A 15699-nucleotide genomic window follows, 5' to 3' on the forward strand; every position below is an offset into this window, starting at 1 on the left:
CATGGATACAGGGAGCAGATCGGTGGTTGCCAGAGGTAGGAGACGTGAATATGGGTGAAGGGGGGCAAAAGGCACGAATTTCCTGTTGTGAAATTAATAAATCATGGGAATATAAAACACAGCATCGTGACTATAATTAATACTACTGTATTGCACATTTTGAAGTGGCTAAGACAGTAAATCTTTAAAGTTTTCCTCACAAGAAAATAATTTTTGTAACTAAGTATGGTGATGGATGTCAATTAGTCCTACTGTATTGATCATTTCGCAATACATACAAATACTGAATCATTATGCTGTACACCTGAAACTGATATAATATGTATCAATTATACCTCATTAAAATAAGCAGAGAAATTAAAATTTTTTTTAAATTATCCAGCAAAACCAGGTTTAAGGTCAAGGTTATAGAATTAGGTTATTAACTTTCACTTTTGGAGTGTGATCTTGGTTTATATGCAACATGCCTTTTTCTTGATCTCTACCCTGATATCATCTTACAAAAACAAAGTATTTGGCTCTGTATACCTTTCTTCAAGAATTAATCATAACTTATATTCATTGAATGACTTCCATGCAAAGTATTAAATTATTGGATGGCAAACATGAAAAGGGTTGATATGCAGACAAGAAAACTAATCTCGCCACCAAACAGCATAGTGAATTTCCGTAATTACGGTCTAGGAAGAAGCAAGCTAATTCACACAGCTGGAGGGAATAATCAGCAACTACACTCTAGACTCTGACGTCACAGCAGTTATCAAAGCGCAGGCACACTCTCATTCTCATTTTACTTTGTTCAAGAGAGAGAAAAAGCCATCTTACTTTAAAGTAACAAGATGTTTTTACCCGAGGGGTGTTTATAATCCTACAGTGGCAGAGTTGAGGTGGGCAGCTTTACAACGGGGATAGAAATGAAATCATTTAAGAACCGTTTTTACACCACTACAAATGGGGTTTAGTTATGATGGTATATGCTCTAAAATTAAAAGTAGAATATGTTATGAAAGTCTTTAAATTCTTTGCGTCTTAGAGGATGGAAAGGATTTTTCCATTTCCCTCCTTGATTTCATATCCATCTCCAGAAAGTATCTTGTGTTTTTATGTCTGTGCTTCTCTCGAAGACTACCAAAAAAAAAAAAAAAAAATCCAAAGAACTTAGCTCATGCAGATGTAGCTCAGTAAAACAGGTGCACCAAGATAGCTGGACAAAACATGGCACCATGTAATTTAAAGAAGCTGTTCTTATCAGCCAGCTACGTTAATTCTACCATATTCAAAATATACGCAGAAAAAAGTATATTTTCTATAAATGAAAAAGTGGAGAAAAATGAGACCTTTAAGGATGTAGGAATATCTGTAAACAGAGACAAGTAAAAAATTGAAGTCAAGAAACTTCCATTATTGCTTTAAGTTTGTTTGTAATTTTAACAGAAAGAAAATGATGGAGGCAGAACACAAAATTGCAGAAATCCAACTTCTTTAATCTCCTAGGCATTGATGTGTACAAAATTGTATCTTTTTTTTAATATAAACCATCCATCTCATTTAGATACTACAGGCAAAGTAAGCTTGCATGCTGGCTGAATATTTGTTTTTTTGGTGGGGGAAAAGTCATTTTGAAAATTGCTTTTGTTAAACCAGCAGCCTGATGACTATTCATTTAATTGGTAATATTACTAGTCCTGAAAAGTAAAACTAGTGAAGAAATAAGATCGCTAGTTATTGCATTCCACTGGTAAATTTAAATATGCTGATATGTAACTGACAAAGGCATGTTTAACCCGAAATGGTCCCCTACTTACACACTTACCTGTTATGGTTTTGTTTCCCTCCAGGGAGATACAGTTCTGAGAGTGATGTGTGGAGCTTCGGCATCCTCCTCTGGGAGACATTCAGCTTGGGGGTCTGTCCATACCCTGGAATGACAAATCAACAAGCACGGGAGCAAGTGGAAAGAGGTGAGGTAGCAGACGGGGGTAGCAGTGTTTGCATCCAGCTCCCAGGGACGGTGCCAATGCTGTGTCTCTGGATGTCCTAGCGGGAGGAGGGGACATGCCACTTCTGTGCTTTTGCCTCCCATGGACGGTGTGGCTCTTCTATGACAAAACCAACCACAGCAAAAGAAACTTTTAAAGACTCCAAGAGTTTAAAAACAGAGCTATAGGCTTTCCTTGCATTCCCCCTGCCTGGCATGACATCTGCAAGGTTGTGCCATGCACTATCTTCAAGCCAAAGAGAGTAGTGTTCCTCCAACTCCTATTTTTTATTCTATGCCAGATGAACACCACTAATAGTATTCTAAATTGAAATGTAGTTGGACTTCAGAGAGATGTTTTTGAAAATTGTCTTAACATTTCTGAAGAAACCATAAGCTGCTCCCAGATCAGAAACAGGAACCAGTCGGTGCTGGGGGCTGGCTGGCATGCTCTAGTGTGGTCTACAGCTCTCACCAGAGAGAATGCTTCTGACCCAGTAATGCCCTTGCGGGAGGCCCCTCTCCAGGAGGCTGGTTATCGAACCGGGTGCAGGAGGAAGACTCGCAGCCCCTGTCTTTCCTCTCACTGCCATCTTACTTCCTGTGTGAACACGCACAGGCACGTCCGTGCTGCCCAGCACACCACCAGACAGCTCTGAATTCACAATTCTTCTTGGGCTGTCAGGGAATAGAGCTCCTACTCATTTTTATTTCACTTTTAGTGTTTGTAAAATCCTTATCTTCTCTTCATCTTCAAAAACCTGGGTTGTATTGATGATTTAAAAAAAATCATCTGCCCACAGCATCTAAAAGCAAAAGTAAATACTTAGAACTAAAATATGCATGTGTATGTGATTTATCTTACCTCAGACTCTGACAAACAAATGGAAAATAAGCTATTGAAGCTAGAAGGTAATTCGATGCCTCTAGTAATATTGAATTCTACATCACTTGCAGAAAACAGAAGTCAGTTTGTCCTGAAATGGGTTTTGGGGGGTTTCTATTATACCTGCAACATAATGTACTAAGATTACTTAGTACACACTGCATAATACCTTGTGTGAATATTCCTATCTTCTCTCCATTCTAAACTGTTCTGTTCCTCTTGGGTCTTCAGGATACCGAATGTCAGCCCCTCAGCACTGCCCAGAGGACATTTTCAAAATTATGACGAAGTGCTGGGATTATAAACCTGAAAACCGCCCCAAGTTCAGTGAACTTCAGAAAGAACTCACTGTCATCAAGAGGAAAATCACACAGTGACGGAACAGTGCAAACAGCTTCTAGGACCTGGTCCTCCAACAAAGTGACACTGTCCTCATTAACAATGAGTTTATACCGCATTACCTACAACAGTCTTCTAAGGTGATTTTTGTTATTAACTTTTTTTTTTAAGTATGTGCCACTGACAGAAAAAAAAAGGCAAAGGCCAATGTATTCCAGAAACAGACACTCTTACCAAGGGCTTTATTAGCTCACCACAGCAATCCTGCCTTTTCTGGCCATTGTAAATAGAAAAGCACAGCCTCTCAGTGGGAAGGAAGATCAGATCTTTTTCACACCAGGACCACTGATGTTTCTCAAAGGTTTTCTACTTCAGGCACAGTTCCCAGGCTGCTGTCCTGTGCCACAGACCGACTCCATGGGTGCTAGAGCAGCACTGGTAATGCCATTGTCTGCAAGACACATTCCAACCAAAAGTGGCTTTTTGCTCTGCCTAGGCAAGATTCTCTTTGTCAACATCATTTTCTGTTGGGAGCTAATTGAACCTCTTAGGGTCTTTCTCTTCTTTCTTGCCAGAAAGAAGTACAGTGTGAGAAGCATCACACTCCTATATTATTAGGAAGCTAGTTGTTCCCCTGCTCCTTGGTCTGGGCGTCGGACAGTGACGCATGGAATGTCCTCAAAGAGCACGCTCTTAGGGTTGCAATAGCAGCTCTTAAAAAGATGTTTTTGAGCGCTGTGCTGGAGATGTTTTTGAGAGCTGTGTGTGTGGGAGAGGGGTGTGGAGAAAGGAACAACTAGAGAAAGAAAAGGAGAATATAAAATCTGCCTTCTTTTCAGAGTTTTTACATACTCACAAACCTTTCATTTTATGGTCTGAATTCACAGGAAAAGTTCTAAGAAATGTTTTCAGAATTTCATAGTTAAAGCCTAATGGCAGCAAAAAAAAAAAAAAAAAAAAAATTTAGTGAAACTATAAAGCACACGTCCACAGAAATAACAGCCTACTTTTGGTTAAGTTACTTTCACCTCAGAGGAGGCATCCTGGTATTTAATTCCCTTTATTTGTGTCAGTGTCCAGAGCCGAAAGAATTTCATGATTCTAGTTCGTAAACACACGGATGTATGTACACACATGCACGTGTGCCTGCATACACACACACACACACACACACACACACACACACACACACTACTATATTAAGCAGTAGTAAAGGTAAAGAAGTCAAGTGAACGTTATTGAAGAAGATAAAGGGGCATCCCTCCTGTTTCCACTTTCCCCCTTCATTTACCCTTACACTGCTGCCAGGAGTGTATCCTTATCTTAGGATAACCTTATCTTATCCGACCCGTGTGCGAGCACCGTTCTGGAGACACGTCATGTGAATAAGATGGAACACAGAGTTAAGAGGAGGAGTCTGTTGAGCTGCATGTTAGTTGCATCCAGGGAACTTACCCCGTGTTCTGTATATAGTTGCCTCTCAGGATAAATAGGTATGTAGGAGATGGTCAAACTCAGGGGTAAATGTGGCTTGGGAGCTTTTACTAAGTGCTCGGGCCTGTGTTCAGATAAATAGCACCTTAGTGATCGTTTGGTTATATCCATTGGAAGAGCTTATGGGATAGAAAATTCCTCCTTTCCTCTCCAGCTGTTGTTCGCTGCTTAGGAATACCATCGCACAGAACTCACACCCAGTACTTTAAAGAGTATAAAGGATAATACTGAAGAGAACAAAATAGCTTGAGTCTATCATTTAAACTTCCTTGCAAGTTTTGTACACGTTTGATAATTACTACATCCAGATCAAAATGAAAGCCAAGTAAACTTGCCCTCAAAATATATTACAATATACAAAGCAACTTTTTTAAAAAATCAGCAATGTATTCCTTTCTGTCAAATACGGTAAAAAATGGAAACTTCTTTTGATGGCCTATACTGCGGTAAATCGAAGCCCGGATGCATTAAGTGCTTGCTGTGGTCTTCAGGCACTTGCCAGCCTTCAAAAGAAGAGTCAGGTGGGACATTTTTACCCTTTGTCCGTATTTCCAAATGAATCTCTTCATGATATTCTTTGTTTAAAGAAAACAGACCCTCATCACTTACTAGCCTCAACACTAAGCTCTCAGCAAGGAGAGGGAATGATGGTTTTGGCTTTAATTTTGTGAACAAGACCTGAAGCTTAATCTTTGCGTTCTGGTGTAAAGACTGAACATGGCATTGATATTTCACTCATCCAGGCTGTTATAATTTGCAATTCACATCATAACTCTGTGCTTAAATTAAAGAAGCTTTTCAAAACATCGTGACATCTGCAGCATTTAAATTATATTTTATTCTTTATCCCAAAGCAGGCAGTGGTATAGTTCAGGATTAATCACTCCTTGGGAGTCTTTCAGGATAAGTTGTATGGAATATTAAATTTAATATAGGCGCATGCATTAAGAAAAACTTATGCAAACCGTTTTTTTACTGTTAATTTTGTTGTGCTTAGAGCATAATTTATTCATCCCTTCTGTCACTGATAATTATTGGAATTATGTACTTTAAGAGGCTAATCCATACCCAGAAAGCACACATACAAATACCGTTCGGAATCTGCAAGTTGATGTAGGGAAAGAAGCTTCAGAAATGCACAAAACCTCATGACTTGTTTAGTAAGAAAACAGAAACCAAAATTGCCACTAGACTGAATGTAATTAAGCCAGGTCACAAATCTGTGTTGTTAATGGATTTTCCAAGAGTTCCATCTATCACTCCTATGCAGTTCCTGTCATAATTCCTTAAATTTATGAGTACAGAGTAGGGGTGGGAGAAGTAAGCCCAGGCAGCCTGACTTACCTGCATTTTTCGATCGTGAATCACCAACAAACCTTTATGACAAATATTTAGTAGTTCATCATTTTTCAAGAAATCTTTTAATGTTAAATTAACATTTATTGCCAATATTTGAAACCTAAAATTTCATATTCCATGCAATCTAAGGTTACTTCTCAAAGCCAATATATTCTTTCTCTTCTAGAAAAATAATAATAAAGGATTAATAAGTTTTATTTAAACTTTTAAAACCAGAGACCTTATTTCAGGCCATCTCACCACTGAGTCCCCAGTGAAAGGTCTCGTAATCATTTTCCTCTCATCTCCCAAATTTAATATAGGCAATAAAGTTCTTCATCCATAATTCACCATTTTATCACAAATACAATATTATCGAAACATCTTACTAGCAGATCAGCATAGACCATAAACCTAATTGTATTAGCCATTGTTCAGTACACATTTCACACTGTTTTTCATTTGAAGGTTATTTTTAAAAGAAAAGCTAATGTTTACTCATTGAAATAGGTTTAATTTCCTTTAAGCCATAGTATGGTTTTCTTGTCTATGTTGTATTTTGGTTTTGCCATATAGTTTTTTATAGTTTGGCTAATACCACTAAAATAACTCTGCAAGATTGTGTCAAGAAGAAAGTGTTTTAGTTATCACATATGCCCCACACCGAGAACCTCGTTAGTGGGATAAACCTAACACTTACAATGCAAAAATCTGCCACAGCACATTGCTGTCGTTCAGTTGTCCCAGGCATCCCACTTTCAGGGGCTTGCTTGTGATCAGGAGATGTTCTCAGACTGTACCTGACAACCAAAGGGAGTAAACCCTGTGGACACTGTTTTGTGGCCAGGGGTTATCTGAAGTGAGACTGATAGACTCTGTAAGGAGGCTGTTTGTCTCAGCACTCTTCTTTTTACACATACTCCCTTGATCACACCACTGACACTTTAGAAGTTTCTTAGCAACAGAACTGATTGTCCGTAAGCACTCTTCTGAGTCCTGTAAAGACCGAATTTTGTATTTAGGTTAGAGCTTTCACACAAAACAGAGAATAACGCAAAATAGGGCAACCATGGGGTGGGCACTGAAAAAGACACATCTTCTTTATGTATTAATATGTTAATTAAATGGAAACAAAGATTTTATATGAAAATGAGTTTATATTACATTCCCATTATACCATTAAGTTAGCATGAAAGTTTACCATTAAAATAAAGTTACCTCTTTTATTACTAACTCTGATTTGCTTATGCATACCAGAAATTTTTTATTAAATATTTTAATTTTATTTTTCTCTGTTTTGGTTAGTTTCACATCAAGTCTGAATACAGTATTACTTGGGAGAATCCAGAATTGCATATTCATTTCTACAAAAGAAAATACTCATGTACAAGATTACCTACTTGAAAGAGATACTGATAGTCTTAGAGTCCCATAAAATTCTCCTTTAAAGAATAATGCTATAATACAGAAGGTGTATAAACTACATATCTCGGTCATAATTCAATTTAAGGAAATATTTATTACCCCTTGAAAACCAGCCTACCGCCTCATACTGATTCAAAGATTAAGTTCTGAATTGTTGAGTAGAGACATCAAGACTCACTTAGCTCACTAATAAGGACGGAGAGTCTTGGGTGGTGGAAGAATCCCGCTGAACTAAATTCCAGTCACTTTAAACTGCACAGAAGTAATGAGCATAGACTTTAGTTTGTCTGTTAATAAGGAGCTGAGGTGGGCATCTGCAAAGGCAAGAGAGCAAAGAACCCATTCTTCTAAGACACGATGCTGCAGCCACTGCAGAGAGTGTGGAATGATTCAAGTGGAACAGAGACTTAGATACTGTCACTAGAAAGCCGGAGGAGACCAGTGCCTCCAGGCCAGATCCTTCCCTACAGATAATTAAAAAGATACAGAGCCAAAGAAGCAAAAGAGGTCACCCGCCAGTATGTGGGCCTTAGTGGGAGCAAACCAAATCCCTCTCCCTTGCATTGGGAGCAGTTTTCTATCCCTGGCTCCGGCGCCGGCACCGTGCTGCTGGACCACACCTACCCCCATTGTCTTGCTGACTAGGATCTGGACCTATCAACTAAGGTCCCTCATTATTCATCCTTTGTTAGAAATTTCTAGTTGCGAAAGGGCGTAGTCGCCTCAATGAGAGCACTCGGATCAGCCCTGTTTCCCCTGACTAACGTCCACTAACTGGCTCCTGGGGTCATGCGCAGAGGGACCTTCCTGGGGTGAGCTCTACTCTGGGGAAACGGAATTCATCAGGGAAGGAGGAAAATACCAATTAAACAATGTTTCTTGTCTTTGTCCAGTCATGTTTGAGGGGAAAGAATTGTAGAAACATCCCAAAGCCAGTGGTAGTGCAGCACAGCTGAGCTGAGATGCAGAAGGCAGACCCAGAGGCTCGAAAAACCAAGACTGAAGGGGGCGGGGGGGGGGGGGGGGGCAGTGACAGAGTCCCCAGCAAAGCTGCCCCAGGGCTAACCTTCGGACAAAGAAATGCAGCAGCAGTAAGAGAATGTCCTCAAAAGGGGGTTTTGAGGAGTTTCCTGCTGTATGTTATTAAACATTACATTCCTCTCAAGCCTCTACAACATTTCTTAAAGGACACTGAATTGGATATTGATTTGATTTTCTTTTATGCCCCTGATAATCTCAGGAGGTAGCCACTGCGCAATGAAAAATCACCCTGGCTGGGTTTTTCCATAAGGCCCGGCCTGCTCCCCATGCAGCCCACGAATGTGTAGGGTAGGCAGCCTTGGAGGACGTTTGCAGGGAAAGCTCCTGCTTTTTATTTTATTAAAGGAATCTTGTAGTAGGTATATCTGCCTGCAGCATGAAGACAGATTTAGCTTCCCTCCTTGCCAGCAAACTTGTAAGAACCTTGAAACATGAATATTTATTTTATTCTAAGGAGATTCAAATTCTGAATTTCTAAACTCTCTTCCCACACATTCCCAGTGAGACCAGCAGATTCAAATATTCTACAAAAAAGTGTTCTAAGTGATAGTAAGGACCCTGGTAGCAGAATTTCATCATGTGTTTTCTCTCCTCTTTGTTCACTCAGGAAGGTTTTCCTGATCATCTGCCACGTCAGGTACAGGGAACTGTGCTGGGTGCTACTTTTTCTGTTTTTGTTTCTTGTTTTTGCTTTTTTTAACTTCTGGTTGGTATTTCCTTTTCTCATACGCAGCTACTAACAGGAAGGCCTTTATCATCAGCCTTAATCAGATAGCATCGCAATGGCCCTAGACCAGAGAGTTTCTCCTCAGGTGCTCAGGATGTCCCGCCTTGTAGGGAACTCCCAGGCATCCATCTACTGAAGCCAACTGCACAGCCACTCTGGGAGCAGCCCCATGGTACATGCCGCTTAGAACACAGCTTCCTTGTCGTCCTTGTGCTGGAGACAGGACAAGTGCGTAGATGCCTTAGAGGAGTGACACTATCAATAGAGGCTCTTGGGAGATTTTTCCTAGGACACAAAGACCACTCTGAGCAGGCACATCCAGGGAAGCAGCCTGTTGACTTGGCCAAGTAAGCTCATTAGGTGACCTACCTACCTACAAAATGTCAAAACGCTAGCAATGACTATCTTAAACCCCTGGACATATTCAATTTTACCATTCCTCTCTTCCAGGCCAATATTTTGTGTTGTTTCCTGCATATTCCCTATGCATAAATGTCTAAAATTATTTTAACTGTGCAATGTTAAAGACTTTCTCTGTAGATTCAGAAAAGAGGGTTGCAGACACGAAGACAAGTTCAGAATAAGCCAACCTACCTAGATATACGGACCCAACAGCACCACTGTGTTAAAACCTCAGCTGTACTCCATACTTCCCCCTAAGCATTACCCTTCCTAAAAAGCCAAATATCACATCTTTCTCCCATTTGCTAAGAACATCTTTAATATCAGAATAAGCACACTGTAGATACTATCCAAAGCAGATTCTAAAGTGACATACTAAGAAGCCAGACTTCGGTCATCAGACAACAGAAACACCACCTCACCCTTATGTGTTCAGTTAAAACATCCTTGCAAAAACTACAACCATCTAGGCAATCCATCTGGTCACAGGAGGGAATACCTTATTTTGAAAGCATAGGACAGATATTAGTGGGAAAAGTCAAAGCTCTGAGCAACACAGGGTAAGTGTAAGATGGCCATTAAAAAAAAAAAATCCCAATTCTCACACTAAAGCAGCAAAAATTTGAGTAACGAAAATGAAGTATACGAGTCCAAATTCTTATTATTAATATTTTCTTCATATAGCTCTTGTCAAGTTATACAACCTGGGGGTCTTTTAAGTTGCCTGAACAATCTTTATGAAGATTAAACCCACCCACCCACCTCCAAATGGAGGCTCAAATTTCTAAGTGCCCTGCCTGGATTCAAAATTTCAGTGTCTGAAAGAGCGAGATCTGGAATCTGTTGTTACTGAGATCGGGCAAATGACCATCCTTGTAGTCTTTGCCAGCTCACCAATCCATGCCTTTGTTCTTCTTTAAACACAGAAGGGGAAAAAATTAAAAAGAAAAACACCCTATTCTGTAGGAATTTTCCTTTCACAAATAGCTTGACTAGGTAGAAATAAACTTGCCTGCCTGCTCTTAAGAAATGCCAGACTGCTGGAAGGGAATGCACAGGGCAGGGTGCCCAGAACCATTCTTAATAGGACTGAATGTTTTCTCCTAACCCAAAGTACAGCACACTTCTTCTAGTTTGACTATGGGATGTTTTGAAGGCCCATCTGCTGGCAGTCTGAATTGTTTTTGCTTCAAGCAAAAGACCATTTCCCATAGAAGTGAATTTATTCACTATAATTCTTCCTCAGGTGCTAGGCCTTTCTTGCAATGTACAGAAAATATGCATGTTTTAATGAGATTATTTTGGCTTTAGAGTCAGAGAGATTCGTTCCACAAAGCTCATCTGGTTCCCCACAGCAAGTGTATTTCATAACCCTACAATTCTAAGTCCAACCCTCGGTATAGACTCTGAGCATCAAATCATAATCATAGATAAAGGGGAGCTGGTAGGGAAGGGTCTTGGTTATTCCCAATTTGTGACCAAAGTGGCCAAGGATAGGAAACTCTCTTTCACTTGATGAACACTTCACTGCACCATATGAAAGGTCAGTTCCCCAGGACCATTCTGTGACCCAATCTGACTGTCAGTGTGTGCCAGGAGTGCACACTTCATGACCGGTTTCAGCATTTTCCTTCAAAGAGTACCGAGCTTTCTCACTGCAACAGCTTTGTTAGTCAGACATCTTCAGATTTCATATTTATATTTAAATACATTAGAAGCAACACAAGTATAATGGGGGTGTGGGGGGTGTATGTGTGAATTCTGATGACTTTTATGTTATGGCTTTCTCTGTGTGTGCTGTTCTTGGTGGGTTCTGGGGAGAACCCTGGAAGGATGGAATTCTCTGAAGTCATACCCAAACAATCACACTAGGGTTAGGAAAAGCCAGATAAATGCAGGAGAATAAAACCAAATTGTCCAGGTCCCAAGAACAGCCCTGACTTCTTCAGGAACCCAAGCAAACTAAAAGCAAAGATGAACTATAACAAATAGTGCCCAGGCCATTTGACTGTGGGGAGCCCGCTGGATTAAGACACTGCCATTTTCCTGGCACAGGTCCACAGGGAGTGGTTGCAGAAATTCAATTTTCTGGGTTGCTTCCTCTTCCCTTTGATAGAAGAGGATTTTGAGATGATGGGGTACGAGTGGTACCTGCTCTCAGCCTGCCAAGGTGTAGATGTTCCATCGATAAGCATCACTTTGAGCAAAACACTCCTGTGGTTTACCAAGTTTCCCTCTAGTGCCAATACTATCAGGTTAAAGCACCTTTAATTTTTTTTGTTGCTGTTTTAAAATAATTTATTTGTGAAATGGATAAAAGAAACACTGGAAATAGGGTGCTTCTTATAAAAAAAAATTCAAGTGTAGAGCATACACACAAGGCCTTTGGTGAGTTTCTCTGGCTTTGTAAACAAGTCTGACAATGAATGACAGCTAACTATATAAAACAGTTAGTTGTCTATCTCTGACCACTTTTTAACTCTGGTCTGTATTTAACACTTATTTATTTGTTAGCTTTTACATCCAGAAGAAAATATCCTTTCAACTCTAACATTGTACGATGATTTTCAATTGTTTTCTGATTTTTTTAAACATGATTTCACCATTTTTGTAAACTTAGATCATTTTCGAATAGCCTTTTTCTTTTCCGATAGACCAATTACCACGCATAGGTCTGCAGAACCTTTCTTTTTACTGTATTCTTATAATAAATGTAAAGTATTTGTAGCAAACTGTGCCATGTCTTGTTTAATGTTTCCATCATGTTTATATTTCACTTCCTTTCCCATATAAATACGTTCTAAGTAGAAGAAAAGGAAGGAGAGATTTCCATGGTAACTGGCCTCCTAGGGATGTAACTGTGCATAAAAAATTATTAGCTTTCAGTTTCTCTGTAATTAAGCTTATGAGTTCTGATGATAATGGGTGTGTGTTGCTTAGAGTCCAATCACTGCTCCCTCTATTTGGAAATCAAAACCGAAATGTAATTTAAGTCCCATTTCTCTGTGTGGACTGGCTGTTCGCCAGGTTTTTTGTTGTTGTTGTTTCATAACAGGATTTGTTTAGACATAACAAAAGGATTTCGGGGAGAAAGGTGGCTGAGAGGGATGTTTAGAAAGAGAAGCTGGCAGTGGCAGAAACACAGTAGTTGCAGGCGTGTGCCGTTGGCTGGCTGGTGCACAGAGCTGAGCTGGTTACCGAGCCAAGATGCTGGACTGCTGTTTACCCTTCGGTCAGCAAATCAATCATCTTTCTAAAGCAGCATGCTGTTATTTATACAGGTTTGCCTGCATTAAACCAAGTCTTCTCCTCCCCCCTGATCTTGGATTAAAAGAGTCAACCACCCCCTCTCCAAATCACAGGGGTTTACAGTTTGTGGGACAGCGCCAAGCTTCTGAGAACAGGCGAATCCAATCTATCCAGATCTTTTCCGCCTCCCTGCGTCTCTGCGTCCCTGCACTCTGACCAGAGCTTCACGTCTGTGGGCCCTTGGTGAATTCCTGTTCAGGGCAGTTCTTAATTGTCGGTCTGGGGCTGCTTCCTCGTCTCCAGTGAGTTTGATTTCTGACACAGCACCCTTGACAACCTGTGCTTTTCCCGACTTCCATTAATTAAGACCAGCTGCATCCATCACCAAGGAAGGCTGGCCATCTGACTGAAATCCCATTCCCCAGTGGGGAATGAACGGCATCTCTTAAATTCCCTGGGGTTCTCCTGTTATTTTAAGTACCACACTTCACTGTCCATCCTCCGCCAGCTTATGATTTCTTCGGGCAGACAGTGATGATGTGGCTTATAAAAAAACATAAATGTAAGAGCTAGTTTCTGTTAGAAGTGTCAGTGGTTGCTCCTTCAATTAAAAGCTGAGTCCAAATGAGGTGCTCTTTTAAATTCTTCAAATCTGATACAGCTGGACTGACCGGCACACTGAGGCCAAACTCCTGGGAGTATGGCTGAAGAAGGCTATTTGTGCCGCTTCCAAAGGCATCTGCTGTTGAAAGGCACCAAGCTGGGAGCTAGAAAACCCAGGTTCTGATCCCTGGTTGGACTCTCACTTGTTTGTAAACTTGAACAAGCCATTTCACTCTTCAAGCCACAGCTCCCTCCCCTGTAAAATGAGGTTGGACTAAAGAATTACCTAGTATTCAACTTTTTCTTTCCTTCCCCCAACGCCCACCTTTTTCTTCTTTTCTTCCCATTGGCCACTCCTTCTTCCTAAAAGCATTCTGATTTCCAACAGAGGAATTTCCTCTTCAGGGTTTGGTGTGATCTTGATGGGGTCCTCCCACTACAGAAGCCAAAGGATCCATATTTAGTCAATCAGATCCTTTCTCCCAGGACTGAGTCTTGAAGGATGGAATGAGCGACTGGAGGGTATTCCTCCCAGGAAAGTATTGTAACTCCAGCTTCCTGGCCCTGCAGAGTACCCTTGGTTTCTTTGCATTCCTAAGCCTTGTTCTCCAGCCTCCCATTGACCTTGGAGCTTTCCAATGTTGTTCTAGCTAATTCCCTTCTGCCCACATTACCCACATTATATCATTATATTATATATTGTTATTATATTATTATTATATCATTATTATCCGCATTATTATAGCCCAGGTCTATTGTCTACAGCCAAGGATCCTAACTGACACAGCCATCTCTAAGGTTAGGTCCCTTCCAACTCTGAGATTCTGTGATCTTCCCAGTCTTCTTAGAGTCATTTTGGAATCCCTGAACAGCACAATTTAGGATGGGTTCTGTTCCTTTGCTTCTTATGGTGTAGCTGTGAGAATTCAAGACTGATGAGAAAAGGGAAAACTCCCTCAGGGTTTAGTCATGGAGTGGGCTACTGATTATCCAAACTAAGCCTTTTAATGTTTCCCCAGCTCTGGACCTAGGTGATTCAAAATTATGTTTCTTTTGCAGTCTCCCTATGGTGACAGCACCATAAGATAGCTAAATGATAACGTCAATGGACTAGAACATTGTGAGAGGTTAATTGATCACAGTAATATAAATGCCAAGAATTATTAGAAAAATAAATGTCACAGGGAGTCAGGGAACTGACAACCTTAGAAGCTACTCTCTTCTGACCTTCACCTCCCAACTGTGAGTAGGGTTTGCCTTTATTCCATATACAGAAAGGTCTTTCCCTTTCCTGCAAAACACACATGAACATAGCCCAAATGTTTCCTTCTAGACCTGGATAAAAGCCAATGAATAAGTTAAGCCTGTTGAGTTTTCATCCTAAGCTAATTTTCCAAGAGCCCCTGAAGACCTTCCCTCTGCTTGCAAGTCTCCTTTTGTCTCCCTGCCAAATCCCAAGGAATTATTATGACATAGTATCAGAGCACAGAGGGACTCTAAGGAACACACTTATAATGCCTTGCCTTACGAAAGGGAATGAGTAGAAGGTGGGAAAATTTGCTGACTGGTGTCCCATCAGGCTCACAGTCTTACACACTAAGAGCAGGGAAGCCCCTGTCAAAGCCAGGCCCAAAACCCAGACACTGCACACTTCATTAGTCTTCCGTGCAATACCAGTCAGAGGTGGGAACACCTCATCTGTTATGGTTGAACTATTACTTTTCATCTCCATCAGGTAAGGAGACCAGCAGCCATCTGCCACACCAGGTTAACTCCTTTTTTTTTTTTTTTTTTTTTTGGATTAAGCTAAATCCAGCCTCCTTCTACATAGCTCTGATGCATACAGAAACTTACAAATGGGAGACAGCAGACTTACAATATCATCCCTCCTCCTTTTATTTCCTCCCATTTATTGTTTCCTCCCATTCTTTCTCCTCCTCTCCTTCCTTCATCTCCATGTTTGAAATGAGTCCTATATCCTATTGCCTCTTTTTTTTTTTTTACCCCAAAACAGATGACCCATGAATATAATCATTGGTGTATTGTAAATGTGTATTTCTCAATAGTATTTTGGGAAGGCCAGAAGTCATCTACAAGATTGAACATAAGGTAAAATAAACAAACAAACAATTAAATTATAAAGAACGAAACCAAGTATCTGATATTCATTAATTAGAGCAATTAGGCAATAAATTTCACTGAATTTCCTGACAACCA

General features: G+C 40.4%; 1 protein-coding gene across 8 annotated transcripts in view; it reads left to right on the plus strand.

The window, feature by feature from the left end:
* The window catches only part of FER (FER tyrosine kinase), a 465352-nt gene extending 452987 nt beyond the window's left edge, over window positions 1-12365 (plus strand). For all 8 annotated transcript variants that reach the window (XM_047729739.1, XM_047729743.1, XM_047729738.1 and 5 more), the window contains 2 exons: window positions 1839-1961; window positions 3096-12365. In XM_047729739.1, coding sequence (XP_047585695.1) covers window positions 1839-1961; window positions 3096-3241 — 269 coding nt within the window. In that variant the 3' untranslated portion in view covers window positions 3242-12365. The remainder of the gene's footprint in view (window positions 1-1838; window positions 1962-3095) is intronic.
* The last annotated feature ends 3334 nt before the right edge of the window (window positions 12366-15699 follow it).

This window comes from Lutra lutra, chromosome 5 (genome assembly GCF_902655055.1).
Source record: "Lutra lutra chromosome 5, mLutLut1.2, whole genome shotgun sequence".
In the NCBI taxonomy this organism is placed as follows: domain Eukaryota; kingdom Metazoa; phylum Chordata; class Mammalia; order Carnivora; family Mustelidae; genus Lutra; species Lutra lutra.